The 15577-nt window shown below is 42.8% G+C and overlaps 1 protein-coding gene across 5 annotated transcripts in view; it reads left to right on the top strand.

Annotated features, from left to right (window-relative positions):
- The window catches only part of PRKG1 (protein kinase cGMP-dependent 1), a 1426855-nt gene extending 1417515 nt beyond the window's left edge, over positions 1-9340 (top strand). For 2 of the 5 annotated variants that reach the window (XM_068258262.1, XM_068258260.1), the window contains exons 17-18: positions 5618-5684; positions 7489-9338. In XM_068258262.1, coding sequence (XP_068114363.1) covers positions 5618-5684; positions 7489-7587 — 166 coding nt within the window. In that variant the 3' untranslated portion in view covers positions 7588-9338. Of the gene's footprint in view, positions 1-5617; positions 5685-7488 lie in introns of all 5 variants that reach the window. The other 3 variants (XM_068258259.1, XM_068258261.1, XM_068258263.1) reach the window with 3 other exon arrangements.
- Positions 9341-15577: the final 6237 nt, after the last annotated feature.

Genomic DNA, 15577 nt, shown 5'->3' with positions numbered 1-15577 from the left:
AGATAGCCATAGCAGCGACAGACACTGTTTCGGACAAGGTCCTTCCTTAAGCTGTGTCAGGTAACCTGTTCGTGACACCAAAATTGCTACATATGTTAACCACTTCCCAACCGCCTAACGCACAGAGGCGGCCGGGAAGTGGACCCCGCAAGGACCAGCTCATGCCCAAAGGCGGCGGTCCTTGTAGGGGCATGGGCGGAGCGATCGCGTCATCCGTGACGCGATCCTCCGCCGGCGCCTGTCACCGCTCACCTGCCGCAACATCCCGCCGGCCATACGGAAGCGCCGGCGGGATGTTAACCCCGCGATCGCTGCATACAAAGTGTATAATACACTTTGTAATGTTTACAAAGTGTATTATACAGGCTGCCTCCTGCCCTGGTGGTCCCAGTGTCCGAGGGACCACCAGGGCAGGCTGCAGCCACCCTAGTCTGCACCCAAGCACACTGATTTCTCCCCCCCTGCCCCAGATCGCCCACAGCACCCCTCAGACCCCCACCTGCCCACCCCCCAGACCCCTGTTTGCACCCAATCACCCCCCTAATCACCCATCAATCACTCCCTGTCACTATCTGTCAACGCTATTTTTTTTTATCTCCCCCCCCTGCCCACTGCCCCCTCCTGATCACCCCCCACCCCTCAGATTCTCCCCAGACCCCCCACCCCCTGTGTACTGTATGCATCTATCCCCCCTGATCACCTGTCAATCACCTGTCAATCACCTGTCAATCACCTGTCAATCACCCATCAATAACCCCCTGTCACTGCCACCCATCAATCAGCCTCTAACCTGCCCCTTGCGGGCAATCTGATCACCCACCCACACCGATAGATCGCCCGCAGATCCGACATCAGATCACCACCCAAGCGCAGTGTTTACATCTATTCTCTCCTCTAAACACCCACTAATTACCCATCAATCACCCCCTATCACCACCTGTCACTGTTACCCATCAGATCAGACCCTAATCTGCCCCTTGCGGGCACCCAATCACCCGCCTACACGCTCAGATTGCCCTCAGACCCCCCCTTATCAATTCGCCAGGGCATTATTTACATCTGTCCTTCCCTGTAATAACCCACTGATCACCTGTCAATCACCTGTCAATCACCCATCAATCACCCCCTGTCACTGCCACCCATCAATCACCCCCTGTTACTGCCACCCATCAATCAGCCGCTAACCTGCCCCTTGCGGGCAATCTGATCACCCACCCACACCAATAGATCGCCCGCAGATCTGACATCAGATCACCACCCAAGCGCAGCGTTTACATCTATTGTCTCCTCTAAACACCCACTAATTACCCATCAATCACCCCCTATCACCACCTGTCACTGTTACCCATCAGATCAGACCCTAATCTGCCCCTTGCCGGCACCCAATCACCCGCCTACACGCTCAGATTGCCCTCAGACCCCCCCTTATCAATTTGCCAGGGCATTATTTACATCTGTCCTTCCCTGTAATAAACCACTGATCACCCATCAATCACCCCCTGTCACTGCCACCCATCAATCACCCCCTGTCACTGCCACTCATCAATCAGCCCCTAACCTGCCCCTTGTGGGCAATCTGATCACCCACCCACACCAATAGTTCGCCCGCAGATCCGACGTCAGATCACCTCCCAAGTGCAGTGTTTATATCTGTTCTCTACCCTAAACACCCACTAATTACCCATCAATCACCCCCTGTCACTGCTACCTATCAGATTAGACCCCTATCTGCCCCTAGGGCACTCAATCACCCGCCCACACCCTCAGAATGCCCTCATGCCCCAGCCCTGATCACCTCGCCAGTGCATTGCTTGCATCTATTCCCCCCTCTAATCACACCTTGAGACACCCATCAATCACCTCCTGTCACCCCCTAGCACACCTACCCATCAGATCAGGCCCTAATTTGCCCCGTGTGGGCTCCTGATCACTTGGCCAAACCTTCAGATTCCCCCTCAGACCCCCTTCCGATCACCTCCCCAGTGCATCGATTGCATCTATTTTCCCCTCTAACCACCCCCTGAGACACCCATCAATCACCTCCTGTCACCCCCTAGCACTCCTATCCATCAGATCAGGCCCAATACAACCTGTCATCTAAAAGGCCACCCTGCTTATGTCCGGTTCCACAAAATTTGCCCCCTCATAGACCACCTGTCATCAAAATTTTCAGATGCTTATACCCCTGAACAGTCATTTTGAGACATTTGGTTTCCAGACTACTCACGGTTTTGGGCCCGTAAAATGCCAGGGCGGTATAGGAACCCCACAAACTGACCCCATTTTAGAAAAAAAGACACCCCAATGTATTCTGTTAGGTGTATGACGAGTTCATAGAAGATTTTATTTTTTGTCAAAAGTTAGCGGAAATTGATTTTTGTTTTTTTTTCACAAAGTGTCATTTTTCACTAACTTGTGAAAAAAATAAAATCTTCTATGAACTCGCCATACACCTAACGGAATACCTTGGGGTGTCTTCTTTCTAAAATGGGGTCACTTGTGGGGTTCCTATACTGCCCTGGCATTTTAGGGGCCCTAAACCGTGACTCATTGCATAATTATGTTCTTTTCATATAGTATACAGTGGTGTGAAAAACTATTTGCCCCCTTCCTGATTTCTTATTCTTTTGCATGTTTGTCACACTTAAATGTTTCTGCTCATCAAAAACCGTTAACTATTAATCAAAGATAGCATAATTGAACACAAAATGCAGTTTTAAATGATGGTTTTTATTATTTAGTAAGAAAAAAACCTCCAAATCTACATGGCCCTGTGTGAAAAAGTAATTGCTCCCCTTGTTAAAAAATAACTTAACTGTGGTTTATCACACCTGAGTTCAATTTCTGTAGTCACCCCCAGACCTGATTACTGCCACACCTGTTTCAATCAAGAAATCACTTAAATAGGAGCTATCTGACACAGAGAAGTAGACCAAAAGCACCTCAAAAGCTAGACATCATGCCAAGATCCAAAGAAATTCAGGAACAAATGAGAACAAAAGTACTGTAATTGAGATCTATCAGTCTGGTAAAGGTTATAAAGCCATTTCTAAAGCTTTGGGACTCCAGCGAATCACAGTGAGAGCCATTATCCACAAATACATGGAACAGTGATGAACCTTCCCAGGAGTGGCTGGCCGACCAAAATTACCCCAAGAGCGCAGAGAAAACTCATCGGAGAGGCCACAAAAGACCCCAGGACAACATCTAAAGAACTGCAGGCTTCACTTGCCTCAATTAAGGTCAGTGTTCACAACTCCACCATAAGAAAGAGACTGGGCAAAAACGGCCTGCATGGCAGATATCCAAGGCGCAAACCACTTTTAAGCAAGAAGAACATTAAGGCTCCTCTCAATTTTGCTAAAAAAACATCTCAATGATTGCCAAGACTTTTGGGAAAATACCGTGTGGACCGGCGAGACAAAAGTTGAACTTTTTGGAAGGTGCGTGTCCAGTTACATCTGGCGTAGAAGTAACACAGCATTTTAGCAAAAGAACATCATACCAACAGTAAAATATGGTGGTGGTAGTGTGATGGTCTGGGGTTGTTTTGCTGCTTCAGGACCTGTAAGGCTTGCTGTGATAGATGGAACCATGAATTCTACTGTCTACCAAAAAATCCTGAAGGAGAATGTCCGGCCATCTGTTTGTCAACTCAAGCTGAAGCGATCTTGGGTGCTGCAGCAGGACAATGACCCAAAACACACCAGCAAATCAACCTCTAAATGGCTGAAGAAAAACAAAAAGAAGACTTTGGAGTGGCCTAGTCAAAGTCCTGACCTGGATCCTATTGAGATGTTGTGGCGGTTCATGCTAGAAAACCCTCAAATAAAGCTGAATTACAACAATTCTGCAAAAATGAGTGGGCCAAAATTCCTCCAGAGCGCTGTAAAAGACTCGTTGCAAGTTATCGCAAACGCTTGATTGCAGTTATTGCTGCTAAGGGTGGCCCAACCAGTTATTAGGTTCAGGGGGCAATTTCTTTTTCACACAGGGCCATGTAGGTTTCAAGGTTTTTTTCTCACTTAATAATAAAAACCATCATTTAACACTGCATTTTGTGTTCAATTATGTTATCTTTGACTAATAGTTAACAGTTTTTGATGAGCAGAAACATTTAAGTGTGACAAACATGCAAAAGAATAAGAAATCAGGAAGGGGGCAAATAGTTTTTCACACCACTGTATAGGGCATTCCTCAAGCCAAATACTTTTTTTTTGTTTTAATGCTCTAAATCCCTATAAACTAAACAAGCCTCACCCACAGCTTCTCCAGAGTGCCTTGGCACTCTCAGCCTTAGTAGCAAGGGCTTATGGGAGCTTATGGGCAGGAGGAGGAGGTGGTTACTAGCCAGAGACTTCAGAGGCAGAGGGGAGAAGGGAGGAGGAGAGGGGAGTGAAGTTTTCACAGGCTGAGGGCTGGAGATACAGATCAGCTTTCCTGTGTGAAATGTGACAAACAGAACATGGCCGCTCTCATTGTATCCCAGAAATAATTAATCAAAAACTGTTGAAGCTGTTTGCAGCTAGATTTTCTGTGTAACCTATCTAAACTTTAGATAAGTTATGTAGACAAGTTACTAGTTATAGTTAGTTTTTCATCTCAGATCCGCTTTATGGAGAATAGTGGGTAAAAGTCAAAAAAAATAATTTTCCAAAAAGACCTTGTAGTTTTTTTAAAAAAATGATTTTAAAATGCAACGAAAAAATGGGTTTTAAACAAAAAAAATGTTTAAAAACATTTTACTTTGCATATTTAAAATCGATTTTTCTCAAAAACTACTCTTTTTCTAAAAAATACCCAAAGCGAAAATAAACAAATGAAATATACGATTGTATCCATCTTCCTTCTCCTAAAAATGACTTTTTAATATATTCCCCAGTTTTTTTTATGTTTAAATCTACTTTTTAAGTTTGAATTGTTTTATTGTTTTTGCTCAATTACACATTCATTGACGTATGCCAGAGCTAAAATGTATGAACTATTGACACAGGATAGTTATTTGTGTGTTAGGCAGTGTACATACCCATGTCTATCTCATGTCACATATCACTTCGGGTATCCTTTAACACATGTACCAATTTTGGTAGCAATAGATGTATGTATGTATGCTATTAACTGCTAAAGTCTGCATAAAATTTGCAAAATTACGCAAAAAATTAGGCAAAAAATTACGAAATACTACTATTACACACAAAATTAATTACGATTTTCCCTGACATTTCACATTACAATTACATTACTTTGGATACATTAACTGTGGATTTGTGACTCACTGGAGGATTGTGCATTGGCGAACCAGGAAGCCTGGAAGTGGCTGCTCCAGCAAACAGTCTATTAATTTATAGCTTCCCCTGGGGCAGGCATGGGCAAACTCGGCCCTCCAGCTGTTACGGAACTACAAGTCCCACAATGCATTTGCCATAACTGTGGCTGTCAGACTCCTGCAATGCATTGTGGGACTTGTAGTTCCTTAACAGCTGGAGGGCCAAGTTTGCCCATGCCTGCCCTGGGGTCTAGTGGCCCCCCTATATATTTATCTAACTTGCATCCATTTCCCATGCTATGGAATTCCAATATGAACAAATGATACTGAAACACAATTTTTTTCTTGCAGATGGTTTGAAGGCTTTAATTGGGAAGGTTTACGGAAAGGTACACTGACACCACCTATAATACCAAGTGTAAGTATTACTTTCTCCATTTATTTACGCCTTCATCTAGTCATGTACTAAATGTGGGAAGTTACACAACAGAGGACATACTGTACAGTAGTGGTGTGTAAAAATATTCTTAGTATCCCACTATGTGAAAATAATTGGTAAGTGGACACATATAGTAGTAGTTGGTCAGAAATCAGGACTGAGTTGCCCTACCAAAGGATACAAGACTAGTGGAATATAGTGAACTTTGCCATGTTGAGTTGTGACACATTTTGAATCTAAATCCTCTCCAGCACCATTTTTAACTTTAAGGGCTCTTTCACACCAAGACGTTGCGTTACTGTTACCAACCGGTGGTAACAGTAGCGCATGGGCTTTCGCGGCCCTGGGACTTCAGATGAAGTTTCCCAGGGTGTGATTATACTGCACCTGGTGCAGTAAGTAGTTAAAAGGACACTTAAGGATAGGAGGGTTAGTGTTAGGCGATAAGGTCAAAGGTTAGTCTTCAGCACAGTTATAAGAGACTCATAGGGTATCAGTAGCTTAGTAGCGCTAATTTAATGCGACACAACAATGGCAATAGCTGTTTGAAGATTTCATATGCAGAGCCAATAATAGAAGCCAATGTCCAGTACCTGAATTAACAAGTGGCTCTTTAAATGGATTTGTCTTTGGAACCATAACTCCAGCATACTGGCTGAGTTACGCATTATTAAAAGCAGAGGTGCTGCTCAACAGGCAAGTGGATTTTTTTTTTTCAGTTCAGCAGTGGCAGTCTGCATTTTCATCTCACTTTAAATTAGCTATGTTATTAATAAATTAATGGCAAACTGACTTATTAAAACATCCTGTTTAAGCCTGTTAATGGCAAGAGGACATTTTAATAAGTCGCTCGCTCCTGCCACTGCTCCGCACATGTGCGCGCTGCTCCCGCCATTGCTACCCTGCGGTCTCCGTGTTCCGTGATTGGGGAAGAGAACCGAGCGGTCTTCTGCCCAATCCATTCATAAAACAGGAAACCGTCACAGTTCAGTAAAATGCAAAAGAAGAAAAGAAAAGTGAACTGAACACTTCCGAAGCAGGAGAGTGTTCACTAGCACCATCTTGTGGCCAAAAAGTAAAATTACACATACAGGCACTTATACACAATAAATCAGTTTAAAAAAAATACATAAATAGTTGCTTTAGGGACTCAGCTTTTATATTTTATGAGGGAATATTACTATAACTTTACTACATAGGGGCTTGTAATTATGGACCTGACAAAAAAACAAAAAAAAAAACCCAGAAAAATAACACCTATATTTCCACATAATATATTGTCGCCATACATTGTGATAGGGACATAATTTAAAAACGGTTTAATAATCTGGACAACTGGGCAAACAAAATGTGTCAGTTTTAACCACAGGAAAAGTTAAATTTTACCACTATAATGGCCGAAACCTGAGAAATAATGATATTTTTTCCATTATTTTCTTATTTTTCCCGTTAAAACGCATTTAAAAAAAAAAAGATTCTTAGCAAGATGTACCACCCATAGAAAGCCTAATTGGTGGGGGAAAATAAACTAGGTATATATAGATCATTTTGTTGTGATAAGTAGTAAAAAAAAAATATCAGGGAAAAAATGGGAGAAGCACTGACAGGTGAAAATTGCTCTGGTCCGTTACGTTAAAAAACACTTGGGGGTGAACTGGTTAATCTGCATCTACTTTTAAAGGGATGAGATGTCAATTCTAATTGTTTCCTATAGGAGAATCAGAAAGGTTGTTTCAGCTATAGGTAACATTTCTCATCCATGTTTCTGTCATTTGTATTGCAGGTTGCATCCCCCACAGACACAAGCAATTTTGACAGTTTTCCAGAAGACAATGATGATCCACCCCCTGATGACAACTCAGGATGGGACATGGACTTTTAATGCATTTTTCTTTCCTGCTTCTGCCTTGCTGAAGACAGCTTTCCTGAAACATGGCTGCCAAGAGAACAAAAGAAAGGATGGAGGAAGAATAGTGCTCGGGGTCACCATGATGCCTTGATTGATGCTGCTATAGTAACTACAGTGGCATTAGGACTTATTGCTTAGTTCACAGTAACCCTCATATAACATATTTTATGTTTTGACCTTTAAATATAGCAGTTGACATGGTGGTCCTGAAGCAAAAGCCTCTTCGTGAAAAGTATATGCTTTCTATTATTGCGGAATTCACAAGATACCTTTGAACAGTATAGTGTAAACTATATTAAAACTGTACATACTTTGTAGCTAGTGCTATCCATAGGAAGGGATAATTTATTTCATTACAGTTGACCATATAAGGCAGGGATGCCTAAACCTTTCAAACAGAGCTGTTACCCAGCTGGCCCTTTGACTGCTGCCCTACCGCAGTGTCCACCATCCACTGGCTGGTTGGGAAAGATGGGCGCTGTTAGCCAGCAGCAGCAGCCATGGAGTCACATACAGTCACGCCTCTTTTGAAGTGTGTAAGCTGATAATTTACTGCAGGTCAGAGTAGGTAAGTGTGGAAAATATTTATTAATGTTTACCCTAGCTATGTCCTGCTGCAAATCAACATTTTCGCCCTCTCTTCCTACAAACTTAGGTGAAATATATTGGATTTTGCCCATTGTTCCAGCTCAATAGAGGCAGCTATTTTTTTAAGATGTCATGTACATTGAAACATTAATTCTTCCAGGGTGAATCATATATGTGATTGCCTATAAATGACAAAACTAGTGAAAGCTCTCCCATCTCTGTCAAGACCTACGCATGCAGTACTTCACAAGTAAGGGAGTGTACTGATGTAGTTGTCTGTAGTTCATCTTTAAATATCTGTAATTTGAAAACACTCCAAACATGCCGAGAACAAAGCCAGATAGCTGGTAAAGTACAATTAGCAAACCCTGTTTGCAAACAACATATAGGAGAAACTAGTATTTGCAACAAACAAAATGTTTCAGAAATCTCTATGAATTTTAAGTATCTGCCTTGGCTACCTCCATTGAGTGCCAGCAACAGAAACTTATAGAAATGGTACAAGTTTCCCCTGTATTTTAATGATGAAATTAATCTGTTCTTTTCAATTCATTGTGAGGACCACAATCATTTGGTCATTCTATGTTAATGTCAAACCAATTCTTGAAGCTATTTTTTTCTTTCATTTACTTTTTTTTTAATTTGTGTTCATGACAAGACTGAATGTTAACCTCTCTCTCTCTTTTGTTAGATTTTTAACAATTCTAATAAAAAAAGCACAACTGTTGCATATGCTGTTAAAAATGATCATATTAGCTATCAATTCATTCATCCATCTTCACCGATAATTCTGAATGTAGCTAGTAAGCACTGAACCATGTGGTATATGAAGAGGCATGTGTAAACATGTAGGTTCTCAGATGAATCTTACAAAGGGTGTACAAAACATTGTAGTGCTGACTAATAAATATCATGTTTTTCATCAACAACTGCTGTAGCTTGTTGATGAACAAACATAACTGATAACATCTATTCCTGTACATAAAGGAAAAACAAAAATTAAAGGGTCACTATCATAAAATTATGGCCGTCATGCACAAGGTAGTTTTTCGCACAACACCTTTTACAACATTGTGTATTTTATCAAAGGTTAAGTTGCAACACTAATTTAGCTACCCTTCCTTTCCTGTAATAGATCTAGAAGGATCTTTGCACACGGTCTGAGTAGTTTCCCCTTAGGGATGGTCAATGAAATGCAAATAATTTGATCCAAGCATATACATATATTGTATGCATATGTATGCAGCTTTAACATGGACCAATCAAATCCTGCCAAGGTGGAACTCGGCTGGTCTTTTTTCAAGGGGCATAATCTTGTACCAACCTGGAGTTATTTGCATCTCATTCATCTCATTGACCATCCATAGTTTCCTGCCCTTAAAATCCTCATGCTCTCCACACTTTTAGAAATAAGCAATGATGTATTATCAGGCAAAAATGGATTCACACATAATTCAAGCAGTGAAGTGCTTAACCACTTCGGGACCCGCACCCTCTGCCCCCTTGCCGCTAAAATCCGCCGCTCCCCGACGAACACGCCGCTCCGTCCCCATCGCAGGCTGCTCTCTCTGCCGTCGGTATGACGGTAGAGCGCTGTGCGCCGGTCAAGAGGCGGACCGAGCGGGCACAGCGGCGGAGACGGGCGGGGGCGGGTGGTCAATGGGACGTAGAGTTTACATCCGGTCAGAACCGCAGCGCCCCCTGCCTGCCGTAGATTTATACTGCGGCGGTCCGCAGTAGGGTAAACTTGGTTATAAAACTTAAAGGGAACCTGAAGTAAAAGGGGATATGGAGGGTGACATATTTAACTTTAAACAATACCAGTTGCCTGGCAGTCCAGCTGATCTTCTGCCTGTGAGGCCCCTTTACATGAATAGCTGAAGGTGGTCAATTGAATCACTGGTCAGCTGCTCTTATGCAGCGTCCTGGCACTTGATAGCAATTGGTACCAACGCTGGACAGACAGTCCCCCGATGGAGTCACATTTGAGCGTGGCTGCAGCTGTGCTTAGACACGACATGTTGCGGTTCTCTGCCGAGTAGTAACACACTGCCTGTCAAGGGCTGACATGCTTGGTGTTGCAAACACTGCAATTCAGCTGCATTTTATTTGCACCAGAGTGACTTGCGTGGGCAACAGATGGGACGCTGAACTGCCCGAAAAACATGCAATTCAGTCTTCTGTCTGAAAGAGGCCTAATACTTTAAGCCATAGACCCTGAATAAGCATTCAGATCAGATGTTTTTGACAAGATGAGCTGCATGCTTCTTTCAGGCATGAGAGCCAGACACTACTGCAGCCAAACAAATCAGCAGGACTGACAGGCAATTGGTATTGTTTAAAAGGAAATCAATATGGCAGCCTTCATATTCCTCTTTATTCCAGTCTCAGAAATAGAGTAACCTCCACAAGATGAAAACAAAATGGCTCTGGACCAACGCGAATACATATGTCTCTTCTTTCAAGACTGGCAGTTCATACACCCCCTAACCACCCTATCCATGTGGGAGTTGCCACCAAATTCAGACCCACTAACTGCTAAGAGAGAACCAGAGTACTGTAGACAGGAAGTGTTATTCTTGCACTCGAATACAGCAGCTTTGTGCAATGATAATTCTGGTCACTAGACCCAGCACAACTTTACTGTGTTTGGGACAAGAGGAGGCACAATTTAGCTGTGTTTTAGAATATTGTGACTCATTATCAGAACTACTGGTATATGCGAATGTAAAACCGAAGCTTTCTGAATATGCCTCATTTTCATTGCACATCTGTGTTATCCATTGTCTTACTTAGCTTAATAGCTTAAGCCGTGAAAACGAAGGAAAATATTTTTATAGCCAATTGCAGATTAACCTGACTAAAAAGTGGCTCAGTAAGTTTTTGTGTTTGCATTTTGGTTAGTTACTTTTAATGTTTAGCAGAAACAGAGGGATATTTTAACCTTATGTTCTACTAGACAAAGCATCATTACAGTGTAAATACAATAACAGACTTGAAGCTATTAGACTGCCTAGTATTATTTGACAGGCAGGGTTCACACTTGTATGTGCGGAAAATGTGCACACACTTTCGCACAAGGTTTTTTTCTAACACCAATGCACGTAACGTTTGTGTTTTTCCACAGATAAATGTAAAAAAGATTCGAGAAAAATGCATCCAGTGTCTGAAAGATTGCAACTGCTACAGGCTGTCTGTTTTCCCTTGCATGCGAAAAATGTGTATTAAATGTGAATCTGATTTGATTAGGGCTGTTCAGTCAAATGTGAGTTTGCATTGTGGGAAAAAAAGTGCTCAAGTGTGAACCCTGACAAATAGAACTTAAATTTTATATTGCAAAAAGTCTGCTCCCTTTAAGGTGTGTACACACACACTATCACCGGCAACGACGGGTCCGCCGGACCCTCCCGCTGGGCGGACGTTCAGCCAACAGTAGAGCGTGTCGGCAGACTGATAAGGCCAGTGGCGTAGCTAAGGAGCTGTGGGCCCCGATGCAAGTTTTACAATGGGGCCCCCCAAGCACTTTATACATAACAATTGATACTGCGCACCAAAACCTGCCAATGACAACTACAGTGTCAGAGGTGCAAGATGGGGATGGGAAACAGTTTTTTAATGATCACTACTATTCAAAGTATCTATAGAAGTGATTATTATGAGCACAGGACCAATAGAGAGCTCATACTGTAGTTCAGGGAGGGCCCTACGGGGCCCCTCTGGTCAAAGGGCCCCGATGCGGTCGCAACCTCTGCAACCCCTATTGCTACACCCCTGGATAAGGCTGTTTCTGAACGATCCGCTGAGTGGATCGTTCAGAAACAGCCTTATCAGTCTGCCGACAGCGCGTACACATGCACTACTGTCGATGGAACGATGAACGTTCGCCCAGTGGGAGGGTCTGACGGGCCCGTCGTTGCCGGATGTAGTGCGTGTTTATGCGCCTTTACTGTCACTTTCTACTGATTTCTTATCCTGTGAGGTTTCTTTATTCATGATAATTGTTAGATTGTGCTGCAGTATCTCTGCCTTTCCTTTTAAATAGATAAGTAACTCTAATCAAAAAGGGAAGGGATGTGAGTGATTAGAGCTCCTCCTCCTCATTCCTTCAGTCGACACTTTTCGTGACCATATGTACATCAGGCGCGCAGAAGTTCATATGGTCACAAAGAGTCTGAGCTGACTGAAGGAATGAGGAGGAGGAGCTCTAATCACTCACATCCCTTCCCTTTCCTAAATGTATTATTTCATATCGATCTGCAACACCTCGCCTCTCCCTTAAAGTGAACCTGAAGCGAGAGGTATATGGAGGCCATATTTGTTTCCTTTTAAGTAATACCAGTTGCCAGGCAGTCCTGTTTAGCTCTCAAGCTGCAGCAGTGTTTGAATCCCACTCTTGAAACAAACATGCAGCTAATCTTGTCAGATTTTTGTCAGGCACATCTGATCTACATGCTTGTTCAGGGTCTATGGTTCAAAGTATTAGCGGCAGAGGATCAGCAGGATTGCTAGGCAACTGGTATTGTTTAGAATTAAATAAATAGTGCAGCCTCCGTATCCCTTCAGGTTTACTTTAAAATGGAGTACACATGTGGGATAAAAATGTCTTTGGAAGACGAGGAATCAATCCCCCGCATAGGTTTGTCAGGAAGGTTTTAAAGATCAGTTTATGCAAAAGACCTGAGAAATGACTTTGTAGCTTATTTAGGGCCTGTTTCCATTTGAATCTGCAGCATTTTTTAATCTGCAGCATTTCCCCACATGAGTTTTGAGTGGGGGAATTTAGCTCACTCCATCAATAGCCATCCTAGCCATCCAGATCACATACTGACATGATGCAGATAGCATGCTGCAGTTTACCGCAGCACGCATCCGAATCCTTATAGCCATGCATGGCACGGCTACAGGGATTAGAGTGTGTACTCACATCAATGCAAGTGTGCACCTTGCAAGACACATGCTGGCATAGTGGAAACTGGCCCTACTTTTTTACGCATGAACTGTGCACACAAAAGTTAAGAACTATCTGCAAATATCATACACGTCTTGTTTAACCTCTTGCTGACCGCGTCACGCCGATGGGCGTGGCCGCGGCAGCAGCCCCAGGACCGCCTAATGCCGATTGGTGTAAAGTCCTGGGGCTCTGTTTTGCAGGAGATCGCACGCAAATCTCCTGCTTGAGGGGCGGAGCTCCGCCCCCGCCTTCAGTCTCTGAGCGGCTATTGCCGCTCGGGAGACTGTTAGACGGCGTGATCGCCATCTATTTACACGTACAGTGCTGCGATCTGCAGCAGCGCTGTACTGGGGACAGCCGTGTCACATGGCTGTCCCCCTGGGGGACAAGAGAGCGATCGGCTCTCATAGGCAGAAGCCTATGACAGCCGATCGCCGTAATTGGCTGGCTGTGGGGAGGGAGGGAAGGGAATTAAAGAAAGTTTCTTTTTTTTTTTGTTAAAAAAAAAAAGCACCAACAACAATATTTATTAAAAAAAAAAAAATAAACATGGGGGAACGATCAGACCCCACCAACAGAGAGCTCAGTTGGTGGGGAGAAAGAGGGGGGGGGGGGGAATCACTTGTGTGCTGTGTTGTGTGGCCCTGCAGCTTGGCCTTAAAGCTGCAGTGGCCAATTTTACTAAAAATGGCCTGGTCACTAGGGGGGGGGTTAGCCCTGCAGTCCTCAAGAGGTTAATAAACAATCATCTGCAGATCACATGCACTGGGATGTATTTGAAATATCTTTTGTCTGTATCTTTTGAGGTATTTTATAAACTTTTTTACAAAGGTTATTTGCTGATCATCATTGATCTTTCATTTTCCAAAGACTTTTATCTCACGTGTGTGTACAGCTTTACACTACTTTGGTTATCACAATCCTAGAGCAGCAAATTCTAGTTTCTGCAAGGATCATTGCTATGAAAGATGTCTGTCTTCCAGGATTTAGAGTTCAGCATCTTGCCCTGCACTAAGGATGGTCAATGAGATGCAGATAATTTTGAATTAATGCAGGATTATGCAAATTTATGTGCAGCTTGAAAATAGAGCGATTGAATCCCACCGAAGTTGAATTTGATTAGTTCATTTTTTATGCTGCATAAATTTGCATACAAAAGATTCTATATTAACTAAAAACTATTTTCATCTTACTGACCATCTCCATCCTGCATTTGGTCTTGTTTGTTATCTAATGTAAACAGACGTTCTAAGAGAAGGTGCATGCATAATGCTGGGAATACATAATGAGTTTTTCGGCAGATAGATGAAACAATGGATAATTTCCAACAAGGACGGTCTGCTTTTGATCGTTTTTCTGATAGATTTGTACAGCAGTAATTAGAAAAACAATCAAAAGCAGACCGAACCTGTTGGAAATTATCTATCGAGTCATCAATCTGCCGAGAAAAATCATTGTGTATTCCTAGTATTAAGGCCCATACACACGTCGGATTTCCGCGAACGACGGGTCGTTTGCACGCCCCGTCGTTCCTTTGTTCGACCGCTAAATCGGGCGTGTGTACAGGCTGTCGTTCGCTTGATAAGGGTGAATCAAGCGAACGACAGCCTGTACACACGCCCGATTTAGTGGGCGAACGACGGAACGACGGGGCGTGCAAACGACCCGTCGTTCGCGGAAATCCGACGTGTGTATGGGCCTTAAGGCAGAGGCAGCCAACTGGTAGAATCACTACCTTGAAATATTTCACTGATTACATATAATAGTAGGCATTCTGGTAAATGCATGTCTGTTATTGCAATTACACTTTAAGTGCTTCTCAGTTGTTAATGTAGCCTATACTAGGCCTATACAGGCCTTATACTATTAGCACTTATTGCAGCATTTTTACTTTCTAGAATGGAAGAGTATCCCTAAGAGTAGCCTAAAACCATCTTTGCAGCACTACCTGATAGAAATCGCCCTTTTCAATAGCATTGCATGGAGAAAGAGTAAAAACACTGTTGCCGGTCATGTTAAACAATTCTGATAACATTCTTTTACAGCTTATTTTGAAGTCCTCTTTATTTGCAGAGAACTTATGGATAACACAACTACGAACTATGCACAACATCTTAGCACTGGATGTCTTCCATGCCAACACAACTGTTGGCAACGAATAATAACTTTAATCCCAGTGCATGGAATTGTATGTTCCAGTACAAGTCTGTGTATTTTAGATTGAATCATATAGCTTTTACTTCATGTGTGAAGTTTATACAGTTTTGATGATAGTGTCCCTTTAATAAGTATGTAACACATTATTTTTTTATTCTCTCTAGTTGGGTTTCTTTGTGGAAACAGGTGTAAGAACTTTTCTTTTTACTGTGTGTTGTTGAGCTATAGTGAAGAGTAGATAAATTATGACTCCTGCACTGTGGTGAT

The sequence above is a fragment of the Hyperolius riggenbachi genome, chromosome 10 (genome assembly GCF_040937935.1).
Source record: "Hyperolius riggenbachi isolate aHypRig1 chromosome 10, aHypRig1.pri, whole genome shotgun sequence".
NCBI classification, from domain to species: domain Eukaryota; kingdom Metazoa; phylum Chordata; class Amphibia; order Anura; family Hyperoliidae; genus Hyperolius; species Hyperolius riggenbachi.
This window is presented reverse-complemented; position numbering and strand designations above follow the sequence as displayed.